Raw genomic sequence first — 23,274 nt, 5'->3', positions numbered from 1 at the left:
ATTATTTTCTGTCCTCTAAGTTACTTCCAAATATGGATATCTAAAAGAATTTAGAAAGCTAAAATTAAAGTTGCTTTAGATTTTCATAACAGGAACTCAACTTCATAGGGTAGCATGGACAAGATATAAGTATACTATTTTTTTTCCACATGGATTCTATGTGTGCGCATATGTGCACACATGCAGGCTTTTTAGGGAGATGAGATGTGCTAATCAGAAATTAGGAACTACGCTCACAGATAGTGCAAACCTGAGTTTGAATCCTGGTTGTGCTTTATTGCTGGGTGATATTAGACAAGTTTACGTGTCCAACAGTAAAATAGGGGTTATCTATATGATAGGGTAAAACATAAAAAGTGCTCAGCACAGGGCCTGGCACATAGTAATCTCTCAGTAAATGCCACTGTTGTACCATTATGGTTATCATCATTGCAAAATGATCTTAAGTTTTTGAGGCAATTGAACTTTTTACGAAAGTATAGATTCCTGGTCCCTTATAGAATGATCCCTACCCTCTTAGCTTTATCATTGTTTCTGAGTGTAACAAAAGTATCAAAGGAATCAGAGCAACAAAGAACAACTTTCTATATAATCATCATTGTGGCCAATTGAATTCCTATTACTTGAAAGTATTGGTACAGTTTTTTATTTTTTAAAATTACCTTATTTATAAAGGGGTGGGGGTGGCTAGTCCCCAGAGGTATCTGGTATTTGGCAAAGTTGATATATTTTAAACAGTATTCTTTGACATTGAGTGCTGTGAGAAACCACACAAACCAGCACATCACAGAGGCCTATATCTAAACTGAGACCACATGATTTAATTCTGTTTTTACTACTATTTAATTAATAAAACTAATTGAGCCGATGTCATTAATAAAACTATTGATTCGATATTTATAGACATTTCAGACTTTTCAGCTGTAAATTATGAATATTATGCCATTTCTGTCATTTAGATTTTCCTTATTTGTCCTGTATAGGAGATGTTTAACATAAGGGTATATGGCACTTTAGGTAAACTACTTTGAATTTTTATTTTTAAAAATAATATGTCACAAAACTATAGCCATGGAAGATGGCTTATTACATGTTGATCATTGCATAGCTATAACCTTTCCCCTTCTCCCACATGTACTATTTTTAACTCAATGTGGGCATGCTTTCAAGGAAAATAGCACATTGTTTGGCTATTATTTTTCACTAAATTATTAAGCTTAGTCACAGAAGTCAGTAGTCTACTAGAAGCTGCTTATGTTACCTAATCAGTTTATGCAGTCAAAAAGTGTTCAGCCCTGACATTCCAAATTATTAGAATTGGAATCTGGAAGGAATTTCTAGAAATCGTGTTCCTTTAGGAACCAAAACCAAGCCATTGCAATGAATCAGAATCTAATCCCAGCTATTGATTTAGACAAAGTACTTTACCTCTTTGTGAATCAGTTTCCTTCTCTTTAGAGTGGGGTTAGAATGGTATCTACCTAGGCAGTTGTGAAGATAGAATGAGATAATAACATATAAACTGCTCAGCACTGCTACTGCATCCCAGAATCATGTTGGTACCTGGTATGTTTCAAATTTATAGCTAGCCATCTGTGCAATTCAGGGTAATAGAAACTGTTTAAGGAAATCTGAGCTGTAGCCATGTGTAGATATTAGATCAGCAATTGTAGAGATTATCATCACTTTTGCATCCCCTTAGAGCATTTTCTTTTTCCTTTAAAACCACCAAGATCACCGAAGCTGGAGAAAGTGTGAAATTAAATTTTACACCAAAGAAAGCAGATTCTACTCAGCTTTTTAGATCTTCTTTCTCTCTTTAAATTTAGTGTTTATTCTACTAAAGTATTTGCCTAATTGAAATGTGCTAATTATCCATTCATTGCAGATATTCTAAATAGTACATATAGTGAAAAATATTTGCTTAAAATAATGAATTTTGAAATACTTAAGATATTTAGATTCTGAATCTGAACTATTAACTCTGTTCCTTAGATTGTTGTTAATAATTAATTGTTCATGGTTATGACTTTTTAGTTAACCATATATTTATTATTAGTATCGTTACTTTCAGTTTTTATGTATTTGCAGATAATTTAGTTTCACATTTGTGTCTTGTTTAAACTTCTTACTGTAAAAAAAAATCCGTCTTGTATCTTGCCCTATTATAGTAACTGAACTGAGGTTAATGTATGAAATGCTGTGTTTGTGCTGAAGCTCCATCTGTCCAGTGGCATCAGTATGTAAGCAAAAGGACTAGAGGTTGTTGTGACCTGAAAAAGAGTATAAAAATAGTATTCTTTGTATTACATGCTGTTGAAACAAGCAGTTTTACTCTGCAGTGAAACCTTGCTTCTTTTCTTAAATGTTCCATAGAACTCAGAGACCAGATGGCTGAAATAGAATGCATAGTTAAACAAATAAAACCATTAGATGGTACAGTTTGGGGAATTGCTAAGCATTTTATGGATTTGCAGATTCTTCCTCATAACCCTTGGTAGAGTTCATCTAAAGTTGCTTTATGTGTGAATGTATTCATTGTTTACATTTCAATATATTTGTCAGTTTTATCTCATACTGGTGATTTTTGGTGTATTTTATTTTAACCCTTTGTAACAGCGTTTCTGTAAGCCTGATTTGATTTCTCTTAATAGTCATGATGTGTCATATAAGTTACTTTTAAACTGGAGTAATATTTGTCCTGGTGTACTTTATCGTAAAGCAGCTCCTGTAGAAAGTATCGCCATCCCAAATGGCTCTGTGTTAATCAGAACCAGATCGAGTGAGTGTTGCTCTCTTTCTTTGTTGCAGATATGCCAATATTTGGTCTCTGTCCAGCCCACGATGATTTCTACTTGGTGGTGTGTAACGACTGTAATCAGGTTGTCAAACCGCAGGCATTTCAATCACATTATGGTAAGTGCTTAATCATTTAAAAATCATTATTAGAGAGTAATAGGTAAAACAGGATTAAACTGAAGGCCAGCAACTGAAGCCCTGTCAGGAAGTAAGCTTTCTAATTCATTGAATGAGTTAATGCCTATCAGATGTTAGGTATTTTCTGAATTTTATTGAAAATTATCTGCATTTTCTTATTTTTATTTAAATTAGACAGGGAAAATGTATTTTATAGAATCTATTTTGAAATATTACATCAGTATAGTAAAAGATTTGTTTCCTTCTCTATCCTATGGTTGTGAATTTAGTGGCTATAAATATACATACAGTATGGAGATGTGGTTTTTCTTAAGAGAAATGTGATTTTGAAACTTCCAAGTTTAGTAGTTCTAAATCTATCTTGATTTCATGTTTTAAATTGTGAATGTTTTGAAGCTATGACATCTTTCCCATCAAAATTGCACATGTACTTAGGGTGAGGCATTGTGACTTCAGGGGTTTCATGAACCCCCTCCACCTCCCTGCAAGTCATCCCTGGGCTTCAGGCTCTAAGTCTGTTATCTGGGTGTTTAGTTGTGAAAGGATCCAAATATGGTTCTTTTTGCATTGTCATAATGCCATCTAAAATACATTAAAATAAAATTCTGATCATAAAACTTAGTTTTATACTCAGTTTGGTTCAATAACAACTCAGAAGTATTTGCATACCTACCTTATAGTATGATTCCTACCTCCATGGAGTTTAAAGTCTAGCTAGAAAGATAGGCAAAACTAACTAGAAACATTTTTTAAATAACTGCAGGTTGTTTCTTCGTTTTTCTCACTACTACAAATGCAAGCTTGAGAGAGAGAATAACAGTGGTGTCCTTCTGTAGATAGTCTTTCAGCAAAGCCTCTGAGGAGGTGCCCCTGGTGACCTGAGTCCTAAGTGATGAGAAGGGAGCCACCCATGCAACGATCTGAAATAAGAGCATTCAATATAGAGGGAAGAGCCAGTGCACAAACCTGGAGAAGGTTAGTGTGACTGGAGGGTAATTGTGAAAGAGACTAGAGAAGTCTGGCTTCTAGGCAGGGACCCTGATCATGCGTTGCCTTCTAGGCCAGAGTAAGAAGAAACTTGGGAGTATTGGAAGGTTTATATAAAAGAGTAACACAGGCCCACCTCACTGGTTGATTTGCCAAGAAGATATTGTGGGAGAAGACTAGAAGCAGGGAGAATAGTTCAGAGGCAGGAGATGATAATTGACTAAAACTAAGGTGGGGCAGTAGAGCTGGGAAGGCAGAATAGCTTGAAGATACATTTTAAAGCTAGAACCTACAGGGCTAGTTGTCAGGACAGCAGTTGTTTTGAGAGTAATGCCATCGTAACATCCCACAATTTTTCCCCAAGGAATAAATCTTTCATGTAATCATAAGAAGGTTCTTTGAGTTTCTGCTCGTAGGCAGGGCTCCAAGATAGGCACCAAAAGTGAGTACAAAAATGAATAAGATATTTTCTCCTTGCTTAAGACTCTCAAAGGCTAGTATTGACAAAGGTAGTCAGTCAGTTGCCAAGTATTTTGGAGTTAGGATTTTGAAGCCAGACTAGACTTGATTTAAATTTAAACTAGCAAGAAGGATAGATTAGTTCTTTGCCTCAAGCAAGTTTTACAACCTGGGCTTCCTTTGTTACCTTGTAAGGATGATAATAGCAAGTTGCAGGTTATCACTGAGGATGAAATGAAACAAGATGGGTAAAGCTCCCCATTCAGTGTGTGACACATGATAGTAGGTATGAGAGAGAAATAAAGGTATAGCTGTACATATAGGAAGGTATGTGTCTTAAGTCATAAAACAGTCCAGAGTCTTAAGAATAAGGAGGAGCACAGATTGCTTCTTGTTGAATAACTCAAAGAAGGCTTCTTAGAGAAAATAGCCTTCACGTTAGGCTATTCTGAAGAGAAGAACGGATTCTTTTCTCATGGGTGATTTTTTCCTCTCAATTTTTATATACATAATACATGTTCATTGTGGAAATGCAGAAAATACTTTTCAAAATCATTTATAATTCCCTAAAATGGGAAGTATTTCAATGCAGATAGACGGCTGCCACATACATCTACACAATTCGTGCACTGAACAGCCGTATTTGGTGGCCCCTGGTTGGCAACTGGGATGACATAAGCAAGTGTAGAGGCAGGAAATCCCAGGCAATCTGGAATGTACTGCGTGAGTCTCCATTGGCCAGAGCTGATGTACCCATGTGTGGAAGAGCTGTGTGCACAGGCAGGCTGGGACTAGCTCAGAGCCTCAGTGCCCATCAGACTCCTTTGGCCTTGATGTATCAGTGGGAACTTGTTGCAGATTTTTTAGCACCAGAGTGATGTGACTTAGTAATCTTCCAGGATTGATGAGCAGGGTTGGAATGGGAATGAGAGAGGAAAGAGGGGAGTGTGAAAACTCTGCAGTTTGGGTCAAGGCCCACTTAAAGGTGTTAACTTCCAGAAATTCCCTAGGCAGAAAGTTCCCTCTTCTAGAAGCACTTAACATAGTTGTTGCAGCACATTTTATGGAGATGATTTTCTTTATCTTCCTCTGTCTTTCTCTTAGGATGTCAGTGTATAGCGGGGAAGTGAGGAGTGTCTTAAAATCTTAATTCTACCCTTTTTCTCTACCAGTACCTAGTACACACAGTGTCCTCTAATAAAATACTTGACTGATAGAGTAATTGTGGTAACTTCAAAAGTGTAAATTAGATCATGTGAATTTGAGAGTCGGGCACTCCAATGCCTTCTGTGGCTTATCAAGCGATGTGACTGATAAAGCCACTGGTTGGGGTGCTTTGGTTCCTCTAGTGACAACGGAAATATTAAAGTTGTAAGAGAGAAATCTTCTGCAGGAAGGTGATGGTCAAGTGCAGTATTTATCTGGGAAATATGGAAGGAGTTCTGTCTTTGAGGCAGCAGCCAAGGAGAAGGCTGATGGAATAAACAGGAGCTTTAGAGATGGATAGATGTGCGGGGCTGGGGCAACTGCATGAAGTGGAGGGAGGCACCATGCGATGGCCCTGGAGTGGTTTGGAAGTGACACACTATTCAGCTAGAGGGAAGGAAACGTGGGCACGGTCCGCAGGATCAAGAATAGTTCCTGCTGCTGCCAGTGTCTCTTCTGTCTTGGGGGATGGGTTGTCACAGGAAAAGGTCTTTATGAAACCTGTTCTTTTTTTGTTGTAATTTCAGAAGGCCTATTCTTGTTTGTTTTTCAGCATTTACACTACAAAAGGGTTTTCAAAATCTTTCCTACTGGCCATAGCAAACTGTTTATTACCATATTAGGAAGAACCCATACCTGTCAAGGGAAGGAGTCTTCTTATCTTTTGATGAAATTGGTGAAAATTTGTGGGCAGTCTGTTACTTTTATGAACAAATGAGCGGTTGCTACAAAATTCAATAGTCCAGCAGTCCCCAACCTTTTTGGCACCAGACACCGGTGCTTCTATGAGAATCTAATGCCTGATGATCTGAGGTGGAGCTAAGGCAGTGATGCTAGCGCTGGGCAGCCAATACACATGAAGCTTTGCTTGCTCACCTGCCGCTCACCTCCTGCTTGGCCCAGTTCCTAACAGGCCAAGGACTTGTAGTGGTATGCAGCCCAGGGGTTGGGGGCCCCTGCAAGTCAGTTCTTTTAAAACCACTGCTGCCAGGACAGGAAAGGAAGCTACAATGGCGACAAGGCTTGTAAATCAGTTAATATTGGTGATAATATTATTCTGAATTGGTGAGCAGCTTATTATCCAGAGTAGTAAGAGACTTTTACTAGTCAATCTGCCTTTTGGGGAACTCTCAATTAACCAGTATTTCCATTTGAGCAATGATGGCGTGAGATAGTAGTGTCATTTTGGCATTTTCAGTTTCACGTTGTCTGATTGCTTTCATAGTTTAGATTGCCTTCTTTCTTGAAAACTGCATAATAATAGTGTGCTTTCTTGATGTTGTTTTAGTGTTTTGAAATAGACCAGCATGTCTCATATTTATCTTTCCTTATTCAGTATTTTTAAGAACAAGATGTTACGTACTGCTAATTTCAGATTTAAAAATGTAATCTGCATTAGTGGATCCCAAACCTGCTGTGCATCTGAATCAAAGGGGAGCTTTTTAAGTGGGCTGCTTCCTAAGGCCCTTCCTAATTTACCAACTGGCTGAGAATTTCCCAGGATAGGACTCAGGAGTCTGCATTCTAAACTGCCGCCAAGGCTGATTGTAACCCACAGGCTAGCCAGGATGCATTGCATTCACAGCAGATCCTCCACTATTGGATCTGCCGCTTTGTATTCCCGGAGCCTGGCATAGTGACTGATGCAGTTGGCACTCAGAACTTTGTTGAGTCTAGCAAGGATGTCACAAAAGGAGGCCCCTATTTTTTTTAACTGATTTTTAAGTGTTTGTATTATGTGCTGGAAATGTCATGTTAGTTGTCTCTAAAACTTTCAGTATAAAGGAAGCCTAAGATAGTGAAGTTTCTGAGGTCAAGAAGCACCTTTCTTTTGAGTTTATCAAGTTGGGAATCTTAGTTGATCAGTTAGTAATAAATGTGTTGGTCCTAAACTGGCTGCTAAATAGCCTCAAATGTGTAATCCTATTTACATACATTTACTACAGATCTGAGTAGGTAGAACTAGCTGATGACTACTCGGGTGCCTCTGTGGTTCTATAGTGAAAGGGTTTACCAGGTGATTCTAATAAACTACTTACTTGCACTGCTCAGTGTTCTGCTGCTTCTCTTTGAGTTTGCTTATGAAGAATGCCTTAATCTCTCTCAACCAATTTTTATCAGTCGGGTTCCGTCTTTGTGATTTGCTTACTTATTTAGTTCCACGTAATATATATATATATTTTTAAAATCAAACCACTTCTATTTAAATAAATCTTCTACAAAGAAAACCTTACTAGAATCGGTAACAAGAAAATTGATGTTGTTTGACATGGATAGTAAATGTAAAAATAAATACAGTGAGAAGATGATTAAATTCTTTGATGCTTTTTTGCCAGTGCCAGCCCTGAGCCCTAAGGTAGCACATTTTAGGCAAGTGTTATCCACATGGTAGTGTGATGTTATGAGAAGAAAGAGATTTGGAAAGAGTAAGTTTTTACTTGCAATTTAGTCTTTCTTATTCATGTTAAGGAGTAATAGCTATTCCACGTTTTGGGAAATTCCAGCTCAAGCTATTGGATTTGGTTTCCTCTAATGTTTAGGGAGCTATCTACTGAGGCCAACCCCTAGGAAATGCCACACCTAAGAAGCAGAATTCTTGAATCTCATGTCCACATGCAAAGGGATCACAGATTAACACCCCTTGCCATTTACCAGTTGATTTTATGTATGGCGCCCCTACCAGTTGCTGTCAGTGGCCTGCTGTGTGGCTCAGAATAAAACATCTGCCCTTCTCAGACCTCTGTTCACAGAGGGAGATGTCCTAAATGTGGCTTTTTCCAACTTTGTGTGCAAAGTTTGTGTGTTAAAGATGCTTTTACAGAAACACTGCTTCAATCTTCTAGCTTTCTCCACTTGCAGATATGAATCCTATAAAATTAGCAGCCATACACATTGCTTGGACTTAATGTTTCTTGAAGTGCACTGAGATGGCTTGGATTCTTTCAGATGCCAGCATAAATTATATTTTTCTAAAATGTCATTTTCATCAGAGGATGAGCAAATAATAAATTACTCATACTTTTTTAAACTAATTAATTGATTTCAAAGAACATTCGTGTAAGCAAAATGAGTCTTACTCTGTGAGATCCAGTGGGCAGGTTCTGGCAAAAATGCCGATTCCCATTGTTGACATTTCACTTAGTTGTGACCAGTTATTGCCATCCTGTAACTAAGTTAATCTGCATCACAAAGCAGAGGTTTGCTGTTTAATAAAGAACATTCTCCCCTTTTTGACATCTGATTGACTTAGACATGGAATAACACTTCAGGCATATTGAATAGGTTATTTTATTTGGCTATTAAGTAACTTTTGGGATAAAGGAAAATGTTTTGTGTTTTTTTCCTCTCCAGTGTGTTAGCTAAATTTAGCCACTAAATTTTTATAACCTAAGTCTTTTCTACTTTGAAATTTTCAATGATAGTTAATCTGTTCAGGATTGGCATTCATTTAAAAATTCATATACTAATGATAATTTTTAATAGCACTTAATTTTTCACAAAGCATTTTTGCATGTATTATCTTATTTACTGTTCTTAGAGACCCACTGAATGGATGGTTTTATTCCCAGTTTACAGATCAAACTCTAAAATTAAATTTCATTCACACATAAAACGTACCAGGCCAGGTTTACTGGCTACTCATATCTGCTTCTCTTGTGTATAATAAGGATGCGTAGAGTTAAAAGAAAATCTAGAGAAGATGTAATGAATTCTACCTGTCGCAAAACTATCATTAGTGGTAGATGTTCAAGCTCAGGTAGAATTTTAAGGTTGTTTAGAGTAGCTAGGTCGGCATTGTAAACACATTACCTCAGAGAGAACATTTAGTAATTTGTAGATGTTAATAGTAGGTAGATATTTGATTTAGCACAGCCCTTGGATTTCTCTTCAGACTGTTCTCCTACTCTGTTTAACCCTAAATCATAGTAGCTAGCCAAAGCCAATCTCCTCCTCTCTTTGTTCCAGACTCATAACATTTTGTAGCTTCTTTAAGAGAATTGGTTGGCATATTTATTTCTGTAAAACTTGTGCAGAGCCAAAAATACTCACTCTTTTGCTTTGGAGACACATGCTAGGCCTTTCTCCAGCAGTCAGGGGCAGAGCCAGAGAAGGAAGCTAACCAGAGCAGGCACATCAAAATGTGAATGATGTCAAGGCGCACATTCCCCATTGACCATTTGATCTAAGCTTCTTGTCACTGAATAGCATGATGTAATTTAAATGTAGTGAATTCAGTTTGTCTTTGCCATAAGCCAAATAGTGCTAATACAATGTTATCTTTTTCTATAGTTATATAATAAGCAGGTATCTTTAAAGGGGTGCTATTTATGCCATTTGTAGGAGCAACATTTTAATTTCTATTTATAAAATAGATTGATTTTTCCTCATACTGAAATTGTAATTAAGTGAAAACTCTAACCGCTCACCACACAACAGCTAGTAAGTCGAGTGACAAGGAACTGGGGCAAGGAAAGTGACTTTATTCATAAAGACAGCAAGCTGAGAAGATGGCGTACTGGCGTCCTAAATAACCATCTTGAGAAAGTACAGAATTCAGGCTTCTTTTATGTCTGGGGAAGGAGAAACAGGAGGGGTTTCAGGTCAGAAGGTGATTGATGACAGCAGACATCTGGACAGCAGCAAGGGTCCAGAGGGAATGGTGAAGTTTCTTTGTTTTGGGTCAACAAACTCTGGTTGTTGTGGTCCCAGTCATGAGGTTCCTATAAATCTTGATATACTATCATTGTTTTTGTATATATCTTCCTTATTCCCTTGGGGAGGTAATTTCAAGCAAGGAAGTTGTTTTAGTAACTCCTAGGCTACAGGTTAGATTCCTTTAGTGAGTAGCATATCTATGTGCGGGACTAAGCAGAAGTTGCTAACCAACATGTTATAGGAAAAAAGATGGATTCCAAGCAAGATGGAATCAGAAAGACTGGTTATTTTATTATGTTACAAAATCTGTGCCTTTTTAAATGCCTGTGTCTTTAGGGTTGCTTTAAAAAAATAAACTGGCAATGATATTATCCATGTATTAAACAAGTATTTATTGAGTCCCTGCTGTCTACTCTAGGCATTGCTCTCCACTGTAGCAATGTCTTTGATTTCATGCAGCTTATAGTCTGTGTACAGAGGGTAGAGGGAGAAGGACAAATCAAGTAAAATAAGATTGTTTCAGATAGTGATAAATGCTAGGAATAATGTGAGAAAGAATGACTGGGGCAAGACATTTTAGGTAAGGCTAGTCATAGAAAGCCGCTCTGAGAAATTGATATTTGAGCTCAGTGATGAAAAAGTGCCAGCCATTTGAAGATTTGGAGGACCAGTGTTCCACACAGAGAAAATAGAAAGTGCAAAGATCCTGAGGTGGAAATGGGTTTGGCAGAAAGGCCATTGAGGAGGGAGAAAAGTGGTGTGCGAGGAGGAGTGGAGTGCAGGTTAAGGTTGGAGAAAGAGGGACTTGGGCCAGAGGATTCTGGGTCCTGCAAGCCATGAAAGGAATCCAGATTGGATGGTTCCGGCCAGGTGAAGTCACTGGAGGATTTTGAGCAAGGAAGTTTTTTTGTTTGGTTTTTGTTTTTGTTTTTGTTTTGCAGTGGGAATAGTAATTTAGTCGTACAAGACAGAAAACAAAAGAGGATGTGTGTACTTTTCTGGGACTTCTCATGCTTTCAACTGGGTAAAAAAATTTATTGATTAATAAACAAAAACATGTATTTTGATCTTTTTCATTATTAACATAATAGTATACATTGTAAAAGAAAAAAATAACCAACAAGAGGATAAATCTGCAATCAGAATGAATAAAGCTTCTCTATCTTACTTTTCAGGAATGCAGGTTGGCATAGACCCTTGGAAGGTTTCTAGACCCTGGGCAAAACAGTATTTGGCTGCATACTTGTTCCCTCACACAGGAAAAATTAGATTTGTTATAAATCTATTTTTTAAACTTAATAATCTACCTTATTTTTTCATGTTAATGCATATTACTCTACTTCTTTTTAAAGACTGCCTATTTGTCCACTTTATTAATGTATTTAAATTAATTTAACCAATCCCCTATTGATGGGCATTTAGATTTTCAGTGTTACATTTTTCTATGTAGTGCTTTAAAGACCGTTCTTCTTCGAGAATCTCTGTCAGTATTTCAGCCTATTGATTCTCCACATGGAGGCTGGTCATAGCTGGCCTCCAGGTTATTACTACTATGATTTCATGAACTGCTTTAACTTCTGATTTGTGCCACCATAATGAGGCAGGGAAAATGTGAGTTTCTAGCACCATCAGTCAATAAATGGTTAATATTCACCATACAGAAATATTCTGCTACATACAGAAATTATTAGGATGGCTCTGCTTCAGATTTTAAAGGGGACATTTTAGGCTATGAATCCATATTTTAATTATATTTGCTAAAAGATGTTTTTCCTGACAATCATTTCACAAGACTAATTTATATGTTGAATGGTTAAGATACACACACCTACTGTTTCGACCCTGTTAAGCTGTGATCTTACATATGACCAGAAGAGGGAGTTTTTATTGCTTCCTTATGCTATAGCACCTATTACCTGGCTGGTATAATTCCTCCCATGCATGTTGTAGTCCAGGCCCATGAAACAAATTAGTTTGGGGCAAGAGGATAGTGGCTAAATTTAGCTATTTCCTTCCTGTTGCCACAATGTGTATAAAAATCCCAGTCTTAGGTTTACTTCTACATCTTGTTTTTGAGTTCTCAAATTTAACTTCAGAGACATTGTATACCTTTTCCTCTTGTATATTTGAAAGTTGAAAAGAGAGAAATAAGGAAGGTAATTATCTCACTGTAAAAGAAGTTAAAATACAAACAGTATACCCCTAATCACACATGATAGAGTTCATGATTTGTATTTTCCTAGGGTCAAAAATAAATTTTAAATGAAATTTGTTTCATTGCTTCTTATGTTTGATATTTTTAAAAGATTGTTAGACTTCTTAATACTAGATTTGTAGTGAGCTTTTGAAAGTTAAGATGTTTTGCCTGAGTGGCTAAAGCTTTTCTTACTGTGCTCAGTTGTGCTTCTTGAATCTCAGTCTGCTTGGCCAAACAAATGAAGTGGGTGTAATAACCAGGATAACTTGTTCGATATAATACCAGAATTTCATATGTTTAATTTTTTTTAAATTCCCTTCACAGTACATTTTTTATCACAAAAATCTGTTAAAATAGTTTTTCTATGGGTTTTTATTGATACATAAATATATGAAATATACACACAGCATATATTTTTATATAGATGCATAAATGTAATAATCTCAAACATGCGATTTTCACTTAAGCCTACTTTTTTTTTATTTCATCGGCCTTTTCTGACTTCTCACATTCTTCAACTTAATAGTCCTTTTTACTCTATAAGCCATCTATCTATTCCAGGGGTTCCCAACCTCTGGGCCACAGGCCTCATACTTGTTCGTGGCCTGTTAGAAACCGGGCCACACAGGAGGCAGTGAGCGCCAAGTGAGCAAGTGAAGCTTCAGCTGTATTTTCAGCCACTCCCCAGCACTAGCATCACTGCCTCAGCTCCACCTCAGATCATCAGGCATTAGATTCTCATAGGAGCACCAGTACCTGGTGCCAAAAATGTTGAGGACCGCCGATATATGCAACCTAGTACATTCTTAGTATGTAACTTAGTATATATACATCCTTCCATATATTTTTTTTATGCTCATAACTGTACGGGTACATATAATCCTGTGTTTATATGTAGGGCTCATAAGCAGGGGCTTTTAGTCATAGTTTTACAAAAAATGGATCATATTATGTATACTTCTGCTGCTTTTCCACTCAACTATATCACATGGAAATCCATTCACATCCCAGGATAACACTAATCCCCTCTTTTAAATGATTGCTTACTGTTCTAAGGTATAGCTATACAGTAGCTTCCTCAGCCAGGCCATCTGTCTGAGGACCTTAACTTTGTTTCGTGCTTTTGGCCTCTTTGAACAAAGCAGCAGGAACCACCCTGCTACATATGTCTGTCCTTAACTATTGGTGGTTTTGTTTTGTATGCAATAGAGTCTCAAGAAAGGATTCTTGGATCAGAAAGGGAATTTATTTGCATTGTTAATAGTTGCTCCTAGACTGTTTCCCAAAAAGGCTGTAATCCTTTATATCTCTACTACCATGTATAAGAGTATCTCCACCAGAAATAGGTGTTTTATTTATTTTTCTAAACTTTTTTTTTCTAAAGCCTCATATTATTTTACACAGAACATACACACACATATGATTAATTTTAATCTGACTTTGAAGTAAATTTCTCTAACAGGTGCAAATTTTTTTTTACTACCAGAGTGGCATGTACCTTCTGAGTTTACATAATATTAATGCTATGAGGCAAAGGGATCTTTCAAAATGAGTGATGATTTTTTAAAAATATTTGAACAATTACAGGCAATTTTTCCAGCATCTATAGGAAATTTCTGTTTATTCTTTATGGTCTTTACCTTAAGGGAAGAAATCTAGTTATTTTAGGCTGAATTGTTCTCTGAAACATGCGTAGTCTCCTAAAAGAGAACAATTTTTGTTGAGCTTAATTGCAGGGCCAGTAAATAACTATCGTCAGTTTTATTTCTGATCTCAATATCTTTCTTGCCTTTGGAGTGATTGCTCACCTTTAACAGTGTTCATTTTGCGTATCAAATGATGACTAGGCTGAGGTCAGACTGGTTTACACAAAGCCCATGTAAATCAGGCCATGTGGTTTTACTTTGCCTACCTTCAGACAATTGGAACAGCTGAAAAGGGACACTCACACATGAAGTGCGGCTGAGCCCTGAAGGAGCCATCCGCAGAAAGATCAGATGATGGCAGCCAGAGGAAAGCTGCTGCGTGGTATTAGCCCCCAAGGTGAATTATCCTCATTTAAACTTTATCTCCCACCTCTCCTAATCCAGTGTGAGTACCTAATGAGCACTGGATAATAACAGCAACATTTCTTGGTGAAGCTAATCTGATTCTGGATAGCAGGCTTCCAGGCCCACAGCTGAATGAATTGCTTGGTATTTCTAAGTTTGAAAATACTTTCTCTCCCTTTCAAGTGCTCCTTGGCATCAGGTAAGGAATGTTAAAGCTCCTGTAAGTGCCAATTAAGGCCAATTATAACTCGCTCGGCCTGCTGAGACAGTGAAGTGGAGTTAGTGGAGACTTGTTGTGCTTCTGTAAACTAGAGAACTGGCTACTGACAGGAACACAGTATTTCCCAACTGCCAACAGCTTGTTTGTTGCCCTGCAGTATGCCAAATGCCACCTCTGCTGGCTTCTTAGGGATTTGGTTTAGGAAATCCCATGATTTGTTGCGGACTTCACTAATTTCTATAATCGAAACCGCTGTCTTTCTCTTACTCTTCCTTTATTTAAATAATATTCACCGTTCAATTTCTCCTTGTTTCTAATCATAATAGCTAATATTTATTGAGCATTTAAGATGTGCTGGGCACTGATTACATGTGTTACCTCCTTTACTCCTTACCACAGCCCTGTAGAATATGGCGGAACTAGTGCTTCTCAGGGGAGGACACAGAACCTGAGAGACAGAAGTCTCTTGCCCAAGGCTGCACAGCTGAAAGTGCTGAGACTGCAGGCTGGCTGCCCCTGAACCCAAGCCCTCTCTGCCCCTCCTAGTTGCGGTTGGTTTGCTTGTTTGCTGCGAGCGGGCTAATTCACAGAAGAATTTGTGTCAGTTCAGGACTCCCTTTGTGCAACCAGAGTAAAATTGATGAGTGCACACCATCCACACCAAGCCAATACCTATAATTTTTGGTCTGTAGGCATGGTTGTTATTCTATTAAAATGGTATTTTAGTCTGTGGTCTTTTTTTAGTCTGTAGTCTGTTTATTTTTTCATAAGAAAAAAGAAGACCATGTCCCAGACCTAGATACTTAAATATGAGCCATCATTGGGGGATTTAATATCAGTATAAACTTTATTTGGATAGGATATTGGGAAATGGTTTGAAGAAAATAACACTTTCCAAGCCGAATAGAACTGTATTTGCTTAAACATTTTATCCAGGTCATTGAGAGGCGTATGCATGTGTTTAAAAGTTTAATTTGAGCTTTATGCCCAGTTTCTGTGTATTTGTGTCAATTGTACACAATTACATTTTCCTGGCTTATACTATCATTCTTTTTGATGTAGATGTTAAAAATAAATTTAAGTTGTTTCTCTCTTGTTTATATATGAAACTAAATGTAGACATATGTTTGTAGCATTTAAGAACATTTGCTGAAATTCACCCTGGTTTTGTCAAGGTCACAGAAAGACTTCATTCTCAGAACTGTCATAGATTGGCTGGTTCTAGTAATGATTGTTTTCTTGCACTGTCATCATCTACAAAAGGGAATATTAGAAAAGCAAGCATTTGTGCTAGGAGACTGGCAAGGAGGCTGGTGTCCACTCTGATAGGTGCAATGGTGTGGATCTGAGTCTTAGTCTGAGAAAGATCCTCTTATCTCAGTTCTGTTCTACAATTGATGACATCAAGGAGACTCTTCAGCTGCCCTTGGGGAGGGCAGGTGGGTACAGGTAACAATGCTAAGTAAGACCTACAATCAAGTAGTACTGCAATGGGTCTTTTTCCTATTAGCTTAAGAAAACCTTCAGTGAATTAACCTAAAATTCTTATTTTTGCTAATTAACTTTTGAAAGATTTGCTCATTCTGTCCTAAGACCCACTGATGGCTCTTTCCTCATGTTCTTCTGTTGTCTTTTAAGGACCACCATAGTTTTATTTGTTTGTGATTAAGAAATCTGGTGGGAGTTGAAAGAGTAAGTTTCAGAAAATTCTCTGGACCTTAATATTGTTACCATGGTTAGGATCCGAATGGTTACTATGAAAATAAAGCAACATGGCTACTATTCTTTTATTTTAGAATAAATTTAGAATTTGTATCTGGTCTAATAGAAGCCATTTCCTATGTATCACAACTCATTCTCACCCCTTCCAGGCCAAATCTTTCCGCACATGTAATTCATGACTTTTTGCCAGATGTTCTGCATGGGGAGATGGGATTCTGTAGAGGAATTTCCCCTCTTCCTTTTGACATTTAAAAGTGTTCAAGCTAAACTATCAAGCATCTGAGACTATTTATGCAGCCTTTAATATCATAAAACTCAGATCAGTTGGCTGTTTTTTACCATGTCTCTTTGACAGTAAGATTTGATGATTGACAAGAGGGGTAGTAGTGATGTAGGGAGTATAATAGGGCTAAGATAGGGAAACAGCTAAACCAGGAAGCCACTGTTTACAAAGAACCACTTAGAGCTAAGTTTTTGGATTATGACTATAAAAATTACCATACTTTTGTCAGTCATCCATTGATTGAACTCTGGACAATCAGATGTATATTCTTCTGAAATTAAGCATACTTTTACAACTATACACAGAAAAGGGGTTAAGATTTTTGTTACTAGATTTGGGGAGAAAAGTGCGCTTGGGTATAACAGACTTTTATTTTTTTAAAGTAGAGATCATGAGGAAATAAAATGTAGAGAAAGCCTTACTGCTATTTATATAAATGTATAACTTGAGGTCTATCGAAGCTTAAAATGTAGATTGTATAATGAAATTAATCATGTAAATTTTCTAATATACCTGGTAGTAGTAGTGTCAGTTTAAAAGTATTTAGAAAAATCATGGTATGAATAATTCACATTTTAGCAGGTTAAATTTATAAATTTCATCTTCTTCAGTTTTGGCAAGTTGCCTTTCAAATACAAGGATTAATTTACACCAGCCAGGACGCCTTATATGACCATATTAGATGAAATTAGACTCCACCCCTTGTTTTCTGTTGATCTGCCAGGACCTTTGTAATTCAAGTGCTTTTTACAGTAGTAGCAAATGTTACATAAGACCAAACATGGAGCATATTTGGAGTTGGTGGGCAGACCCAACTCATGATATAAGCCTGCAGTAGCAAGTGTGCAATGAAGCACATCCAAATTATGTGAATGGAAGGTAACAAGAAGCCTCTCCAGAACAGCCCTTCCTCCGCACAAGGGCTGAAAGCTCCACTGGGTAAGTTTTCCGAGACAGTTTTCAGAGGCTGGGCTTGGCTAGGGGCCCAGTTCTGGATGAGCTTACAGAAGGTGGGTTAGGTCTTTGCTAACATTACATAGAACTAAGCAGAGTGGGAAGAGTTCGTTCAGGCCTGTTTCTTCCTGTCATTTGTCCTGTCCTACCAGCAGGCCCAGAGCGGTATGCTGCTGAAGTGGTGGAGAGAGTAAGCTCTGCAGAGCTAGTGGATCAGAGTGGGTAATCGCAACAAGAGGGATTAGCTACTGCAAGCCGTCCACAGGAGCCATTCTGAAATGTCATTTGAGTAATCTGGCCAGAGTTCAAATGCAGACAGGAGTTGAGTTTGCTATTAACTCCAACGAAATGCTGAGGTTTGCACCAAACAGTTCCCGTATCTCAAAACAGGGAGAACATTGGTTACGTCGCTCTCTAAAAATGGAGGAACGCTGTAACATGCTTTAACTGTTTGCTTTTTATCTCACTTGTGGTAAGTGAGGTTTCATGACGGGCAGTTCATAGTGTTTCCTGTAAGAATGTGTTTGAAAGCTGTTTTGTCAGATACTTCAAATGCACAGCAAAGTTTCAAACAGAACACTGTGTCAAGAGGAAAAACAACTTCAAAAAACAAACAATAATCCTGGGAAATCATTCAGTAACTTCTTAAATTATTGAGTGTGTAAAAATGTAATTAATGACTGACTACCAGAAAAGACGGTTTTTGTTTTGTTTTGTTTTGTTTCCAGTTATTAAGGTAACCAGTACAGTTAAGCTGATTCTTCTGGGGTGGGTTAGGAGACTGTTCTCGAAGTTACCTTAACTATCTCATGCCTCCGTCTGCAAGCAGGAAGTGAAGTGACAGTTGAGTTCTTTACTTTTCACTGGATTCGAATTTCATGCCTTCTGCAATTACGAGCTTGACCGGATGGTTTTAATTGAGGTTGAAATGTAGCTACCGATTTGAACGACTTTAAATACAAACAGATCTTAAACCTTTAATCAAATTGTTGTTAATTCCCTAAAATTGATTTTTCTAAAAACTCTTACCTCTTGTGAGGCAGTTTTAGTTTTGCAGTTTCTGGTTTCATTTTTGAATATTGCTTTTGGTGTTTATTAGTTGACAGTCTCAGCCTATAGGTGGAGCAGATACTGTTTTTCTCTTTAGAAAAAGTAAACACGTGCTGCAAACTCATTGAAAACAGTGGCATTGTGCAGTGGTAATGAATCACCCATTCCTTATTAATAGAGTGCCTAAGGAAGAAGGAGGCTTTCTGGACTGTTCTGATTTTGAGGTTTTTATCATTCCCATGTTCACGGTCTTCTCTCCACCCTCACCCAGAATAAAGTAAAATAAAAAGGATGGAAAACTAGTGGGACATAGCAATAAGGATGTGACTTACAGTGCAGTACTTTGAAGCAGATGGTGCTGTCATTCCATTGCACTTTGGACATGCTGCTCCTTTTCGGCCTGGGAAGACATTTGCACTCTGTGAGAATTCCTGTACAGAAGTTTCCATTAAACTTAAGAAACGAACAAAAAAGAAAGAAAACTCCTCTAATTCGAGTTTTACCAAATTCTTTTAATTCTGTCTTCCCCTATCCTTGTGTGTGTGTGTAAAAATTGGATTAGAGTGGTAAAGACATATTGCTTTTCTTAATTCTCTTTTTGCATTTAGATGATAACCTTGTATCTTTCATATGAGAAAAACTGTGGCCTAGGCCCAAAATACGACTACTGAGATGCTTGCTTAAAAACTGATATTTGTTGATAGTTGAATTGTGCACGGTCTGACAAACTAGAAGGCTAAACTTACAATGATAAATCACAATTTATAGGTTGCATCTTTCCTAACAGATGATTAAATCAAAAAGTAGCTGGAAATTTGTGGATTTTTGGTTTGGGTTCTTTTTTGGTTTAGGTTCTTACATGTTGATTCCTGAGGAATACAGACATTTCAAGTCAATAATGGGTGGGAGGAAGACAGAGGAGCAAATTTTGGGGACACGCTGTGCATCACTCAGGCAGCAAGATCATGTTTGTTTCAGGTAGGATGATTTCTTGCTGTACTCTATGAGTATCATTTGGATAACACTGTGCTTCCTGAAGACAGCAGAAAGAAGTCCTTATGACTGTTAGCAAAGTAAAAGTGTCAGCCAGTGTGTCTTGCATTTCATGATATCCTGTAGTCAGAAATGGTGACAGTGAGATCACAAAAGTAGCATAGTTCTGTGGATCACAGAACTGCATATTGGTGGTTGTGTTTTGCTCAAGGCAGCTGCAGCCTTTTTCCCCAAAGGTACTTTCACTAAAAACATCTGTGGGTGTCTGAGATTCTCATGATAACCCTCAGTTAAGAGTCCACACCTGCCCAAGGTTCCAGGATCATAGGATGGAGCCCCCTTAGGGAAATGAACTGGTTACTCAAACCATTCAGTTTCTCTACAACTCTTACGACCATGATTATGAAGAAATGATGTTATACTCACAACTGAGGTGATTAACTGTTACACCATTGGGTAGCCCCTCTTTTTCTCTGTCATTTCATCTTAAACTATTTGGATTTTTTTAGTAATTTTAAATGTTTGCAAAGAGCTACAAGTTAAGATGGCAGGGAAGGAGTACCCCCAGATAGTCCATAAGTTTTTCATATGTCTCACAAATATGAAAAGTCCAGAAAGAACAGTCCCATGGGAAGAATTCCTGTAAGGAGGATTATTCGAGGTTGCCATATTTCTGCTCCTTTCTTAGCAACATTATTTACAATCCATTCACGCCTGTCCCTTCCCCCACTAGAGTCTCTCTCCCTTGTAATCTGCCCTTTGTGATCTGTTCTCTTTCATGCAGCCAGTGTGAATGGGGATACTGCAGTGTGCGCCCTGCCCAGAGATGTGGAAATGCCAAGAGACCTGGAATACTTTAGTGGGGCTTTTATTTCCGTCATAAAGCACTGAGTTGAAGAGCTTGATAATTTGATTATAGACCTTTGGTGAAAAGTTGTTTCAAGTGGCCCAAGTGCTGTAAATGATTCTCTTTTCCGCACTTTCCCCTTATGTTTTAATTTAAAAGCACCTCTGCATTAGAGGGAGGAGAAATGCATTTGGCAGAAGTCACAGTTGGAGACTAATTTGTTAGGGCAGCCAGTGTTGAAATCATCCTTTTCAGTTAAATCTCTCTAGTGGAAATGATGCCTAGTGCTTTGTGGTAAAGACTTTTTCTTCTTCACTGTTTTCCAGTGTTTATAACCCATCTAAGCGTGTTCTGAGGCTGCCCCCAGCTCCAATTTTCGCTAATTTTCCTGAGGTCCGTGTGTCAGAGAACAGCTCTGGATTCCTTAATAAGATTTTAATGTTCCAGGGACAGTCCCACCAATTTGCTTCCTTTTTAGCATTAGACTACTAATCAGGTGTCTGGGGACCCTAAAGAAATTGGATCAAAGGAAAAGCAGATTTAAGATTTAAAAAGTATGTGACAGCAAGGAGTAGAGTAGAATTGTGTTTGCTGGTCAGATACACGAAAGTGCTTTTAGAAAAGAATAAGAAAATTTACAGGGCAAAGTTGACAGTAAAAGTAGTGAGAAGACATCATTAAATATTTTATATCCATGTATAATCCATGGTTTGATTAAATGGTATACCAAGTATTTTTTTAACAATTACTTGGAAAAAAATAGGTAACTGTGATGTCAAACCCAATATCTGGTTTCACAGATATTGCTTATGTAATGCTAAATTAGTTATGCCTAGTCAGCTGCTGAAAAATGTATTAAGTAAATAATAGTCTAGATAAGGTGTAGATATGAAAGATCTGGAATGTGATCTCAGTTTTGAATCTCAAAAGTTTAGGGAAAACATTGATGTAGAGCAAAGTAGATGTGTAAAGAAGTTCTGAGATTTAAATATATATGTAATATATACATATGTAATATATATTACGTATAGATGCAGTCTTAATTCATAGCCTGCCTCAGGTCCCATCTGAGATGTTTCTTAGGGGGTGGAGGGAGGTCATAATCCTTATGAAAGACAAATGATGCCCATTGACACCTCATGAGTTGTGTTTGGTGTCCTAAAAGTGAAGTGTGACAGTTTGGGTTAACTGGGGCTGTGTAAAAGCAATTTTCAACTTGGATATCAAAATAAACAATTATGTGAGGGGGCTGCTTAATGATCACCCAAAATTTCTAAACTGAGGTTTTTCGGTGTTTGTAATTACTACTTGCTGTACCTGGCCAAAGGAGCCATACATGTTTACTTGTGTTTTACATTTTATAGCCATGTGTAAGCTTAATTATTTAAAATCCTTGCCTTAAATGGGAGCAGTTGTAGAGTATTAGTGGACTGGGGCTGTCAGAGATCCCATGAAATCATACATTTCTTGAAGCATGGATTGATATTTCTCATAAGGCTTTTCTGTACAGAGTATGTACTCTGTTTAACCTTACCTGATCAAATCCATCTAAAAGTGTGAATTTCATTTAGAGAAACATTTGTGAGCTTTAGGAATCTTTGCATTGATAAGCTGCCTAAAATTTCCACCGCTGAACCCATAAACTTAAACTTCACATTTGTCCATTTCACCTGCAGTTCTTCCTGAGTGACTCGGTTCTGTCAGGAAAATGAGCCAACCTTTTATTTATGAAATTATTTTAGCTTAAATGAGCATCCTTTTTGGTTGGTATGAATTTATTTATTTTAAAATGAATTCTAGAAGTTGCTCCTCTGAGCTTTTATCTAAGAAGAGCTTAGTGTATTACTGGACTGACATAAACTAAATAAACTAAATTTGTACCACACTGAAGAAGATAAAGTGGATTTGGTTTGTTTTTAAGTGATTTCTACGTGCTTTGATAATCAGCAGGCCTTTCTCACATAAGTCTATAACTGGCATCAGCTGAACTAACAGGGCATCTGTCTTACTCCCTGTTGAGTTCCCAGTACCTGGTCCATAGTTGGCCCTGGGATGCAGGCTTTACAACTCTATCATTTAATTCCCAACAGCACTGCAAGGTAGGCTTGACAGGTTAAAAGGCTCTTAGGGTAGATGGAATTAGGTCATTTGCCCATGATCACCCAATTAGTAAGTGGCAGAGCAAGAATTTGAACTCAAATGTCTCTGACTCCAAAGTTCTTTTGCCCTTTCAGGTGATCTCTGAAACAGTATTTTTATTTTACTATGGGTTCTATTCAAGCTGGTTAATTACTCAGTCCACCCACATCAAGACTATGTACACAGTCCTAAGCCTCTTCTGGGAAGGCAACCAGGACCAGAGAATGCCTGGAAGTGTGCATAACTGTGCTGGTCCCTGGGGGCCATCCTAATCCTATAGAACAAGTATTTGCTGCTCCTACTGATGGTTCTTTATAGAATATATTCATCTCGGAACTTTGTAAGGTGATTCTTAGCCAAATCAGACAGCCCTACTGGTTCTTTGTACCAAAATTCACTCGTCAAACAATCTTTAACGTTTAAAGAAACCCTGAGCGGCAATAATGCTGCTGCTGCTGCTGCTGCTGCTACTACACTGACCAAAAGCCATAGCTAATCTTTACGATAGCAACTTCCAAAATGAAAAGATGAAATCCACAACAACCTAGGTTTTCCTTAAACAGAGTCCAGATC

At 37.7% G+C, this 23,274-nt stretch overlaps 1 protein-coding gene across 8 annotated transcripts in view; it reads left to right on the top strand.

Moving 5' to 3' along the window:
• Positions 1–23,274, top strand: part of ATXN7 (ataxin 7) — a 124,384-nt gene that overhangs the window by 74,315 nt on the left and 26,795 nt on the right. For 7 of the 8 annotated variants that reach the window (XM_039880522.1, XM_039880523.1, XM_039880520.1 and 4 more), the window contains one exon: positions 2,812–2,916. In XM_039880522.1, the coding sequence (XP_039736456.1) occupies positions 2,812–2,916 (105 nt within the window). Of the gene's footprint in view, positions 1–2,811; positions 2,917–17,201; positions 17,658–23,274 lie in introns of those variants that run through there. The other variant, XM_039880525.1, reaches the window with a different exon arrangement.

This window comes from Pteropus medius, unplaced genomic scaffold (assembly GCF_902729225.1).
Source record: "Pteropus medius unplaced genomic scaffold, Ma_sr-lr_union100, whole genome shotgun sequence".
NCBI lineage: Eukaryota > Metazoa > Chordata > Mammalia > Chiroptera > Pteropodidae > Pteropus > Pteropus medius.
Note: the sequence above shows the minus strand (reverse complement) of the source record. Positions and strands in the feature narration are given on the sequence as shown.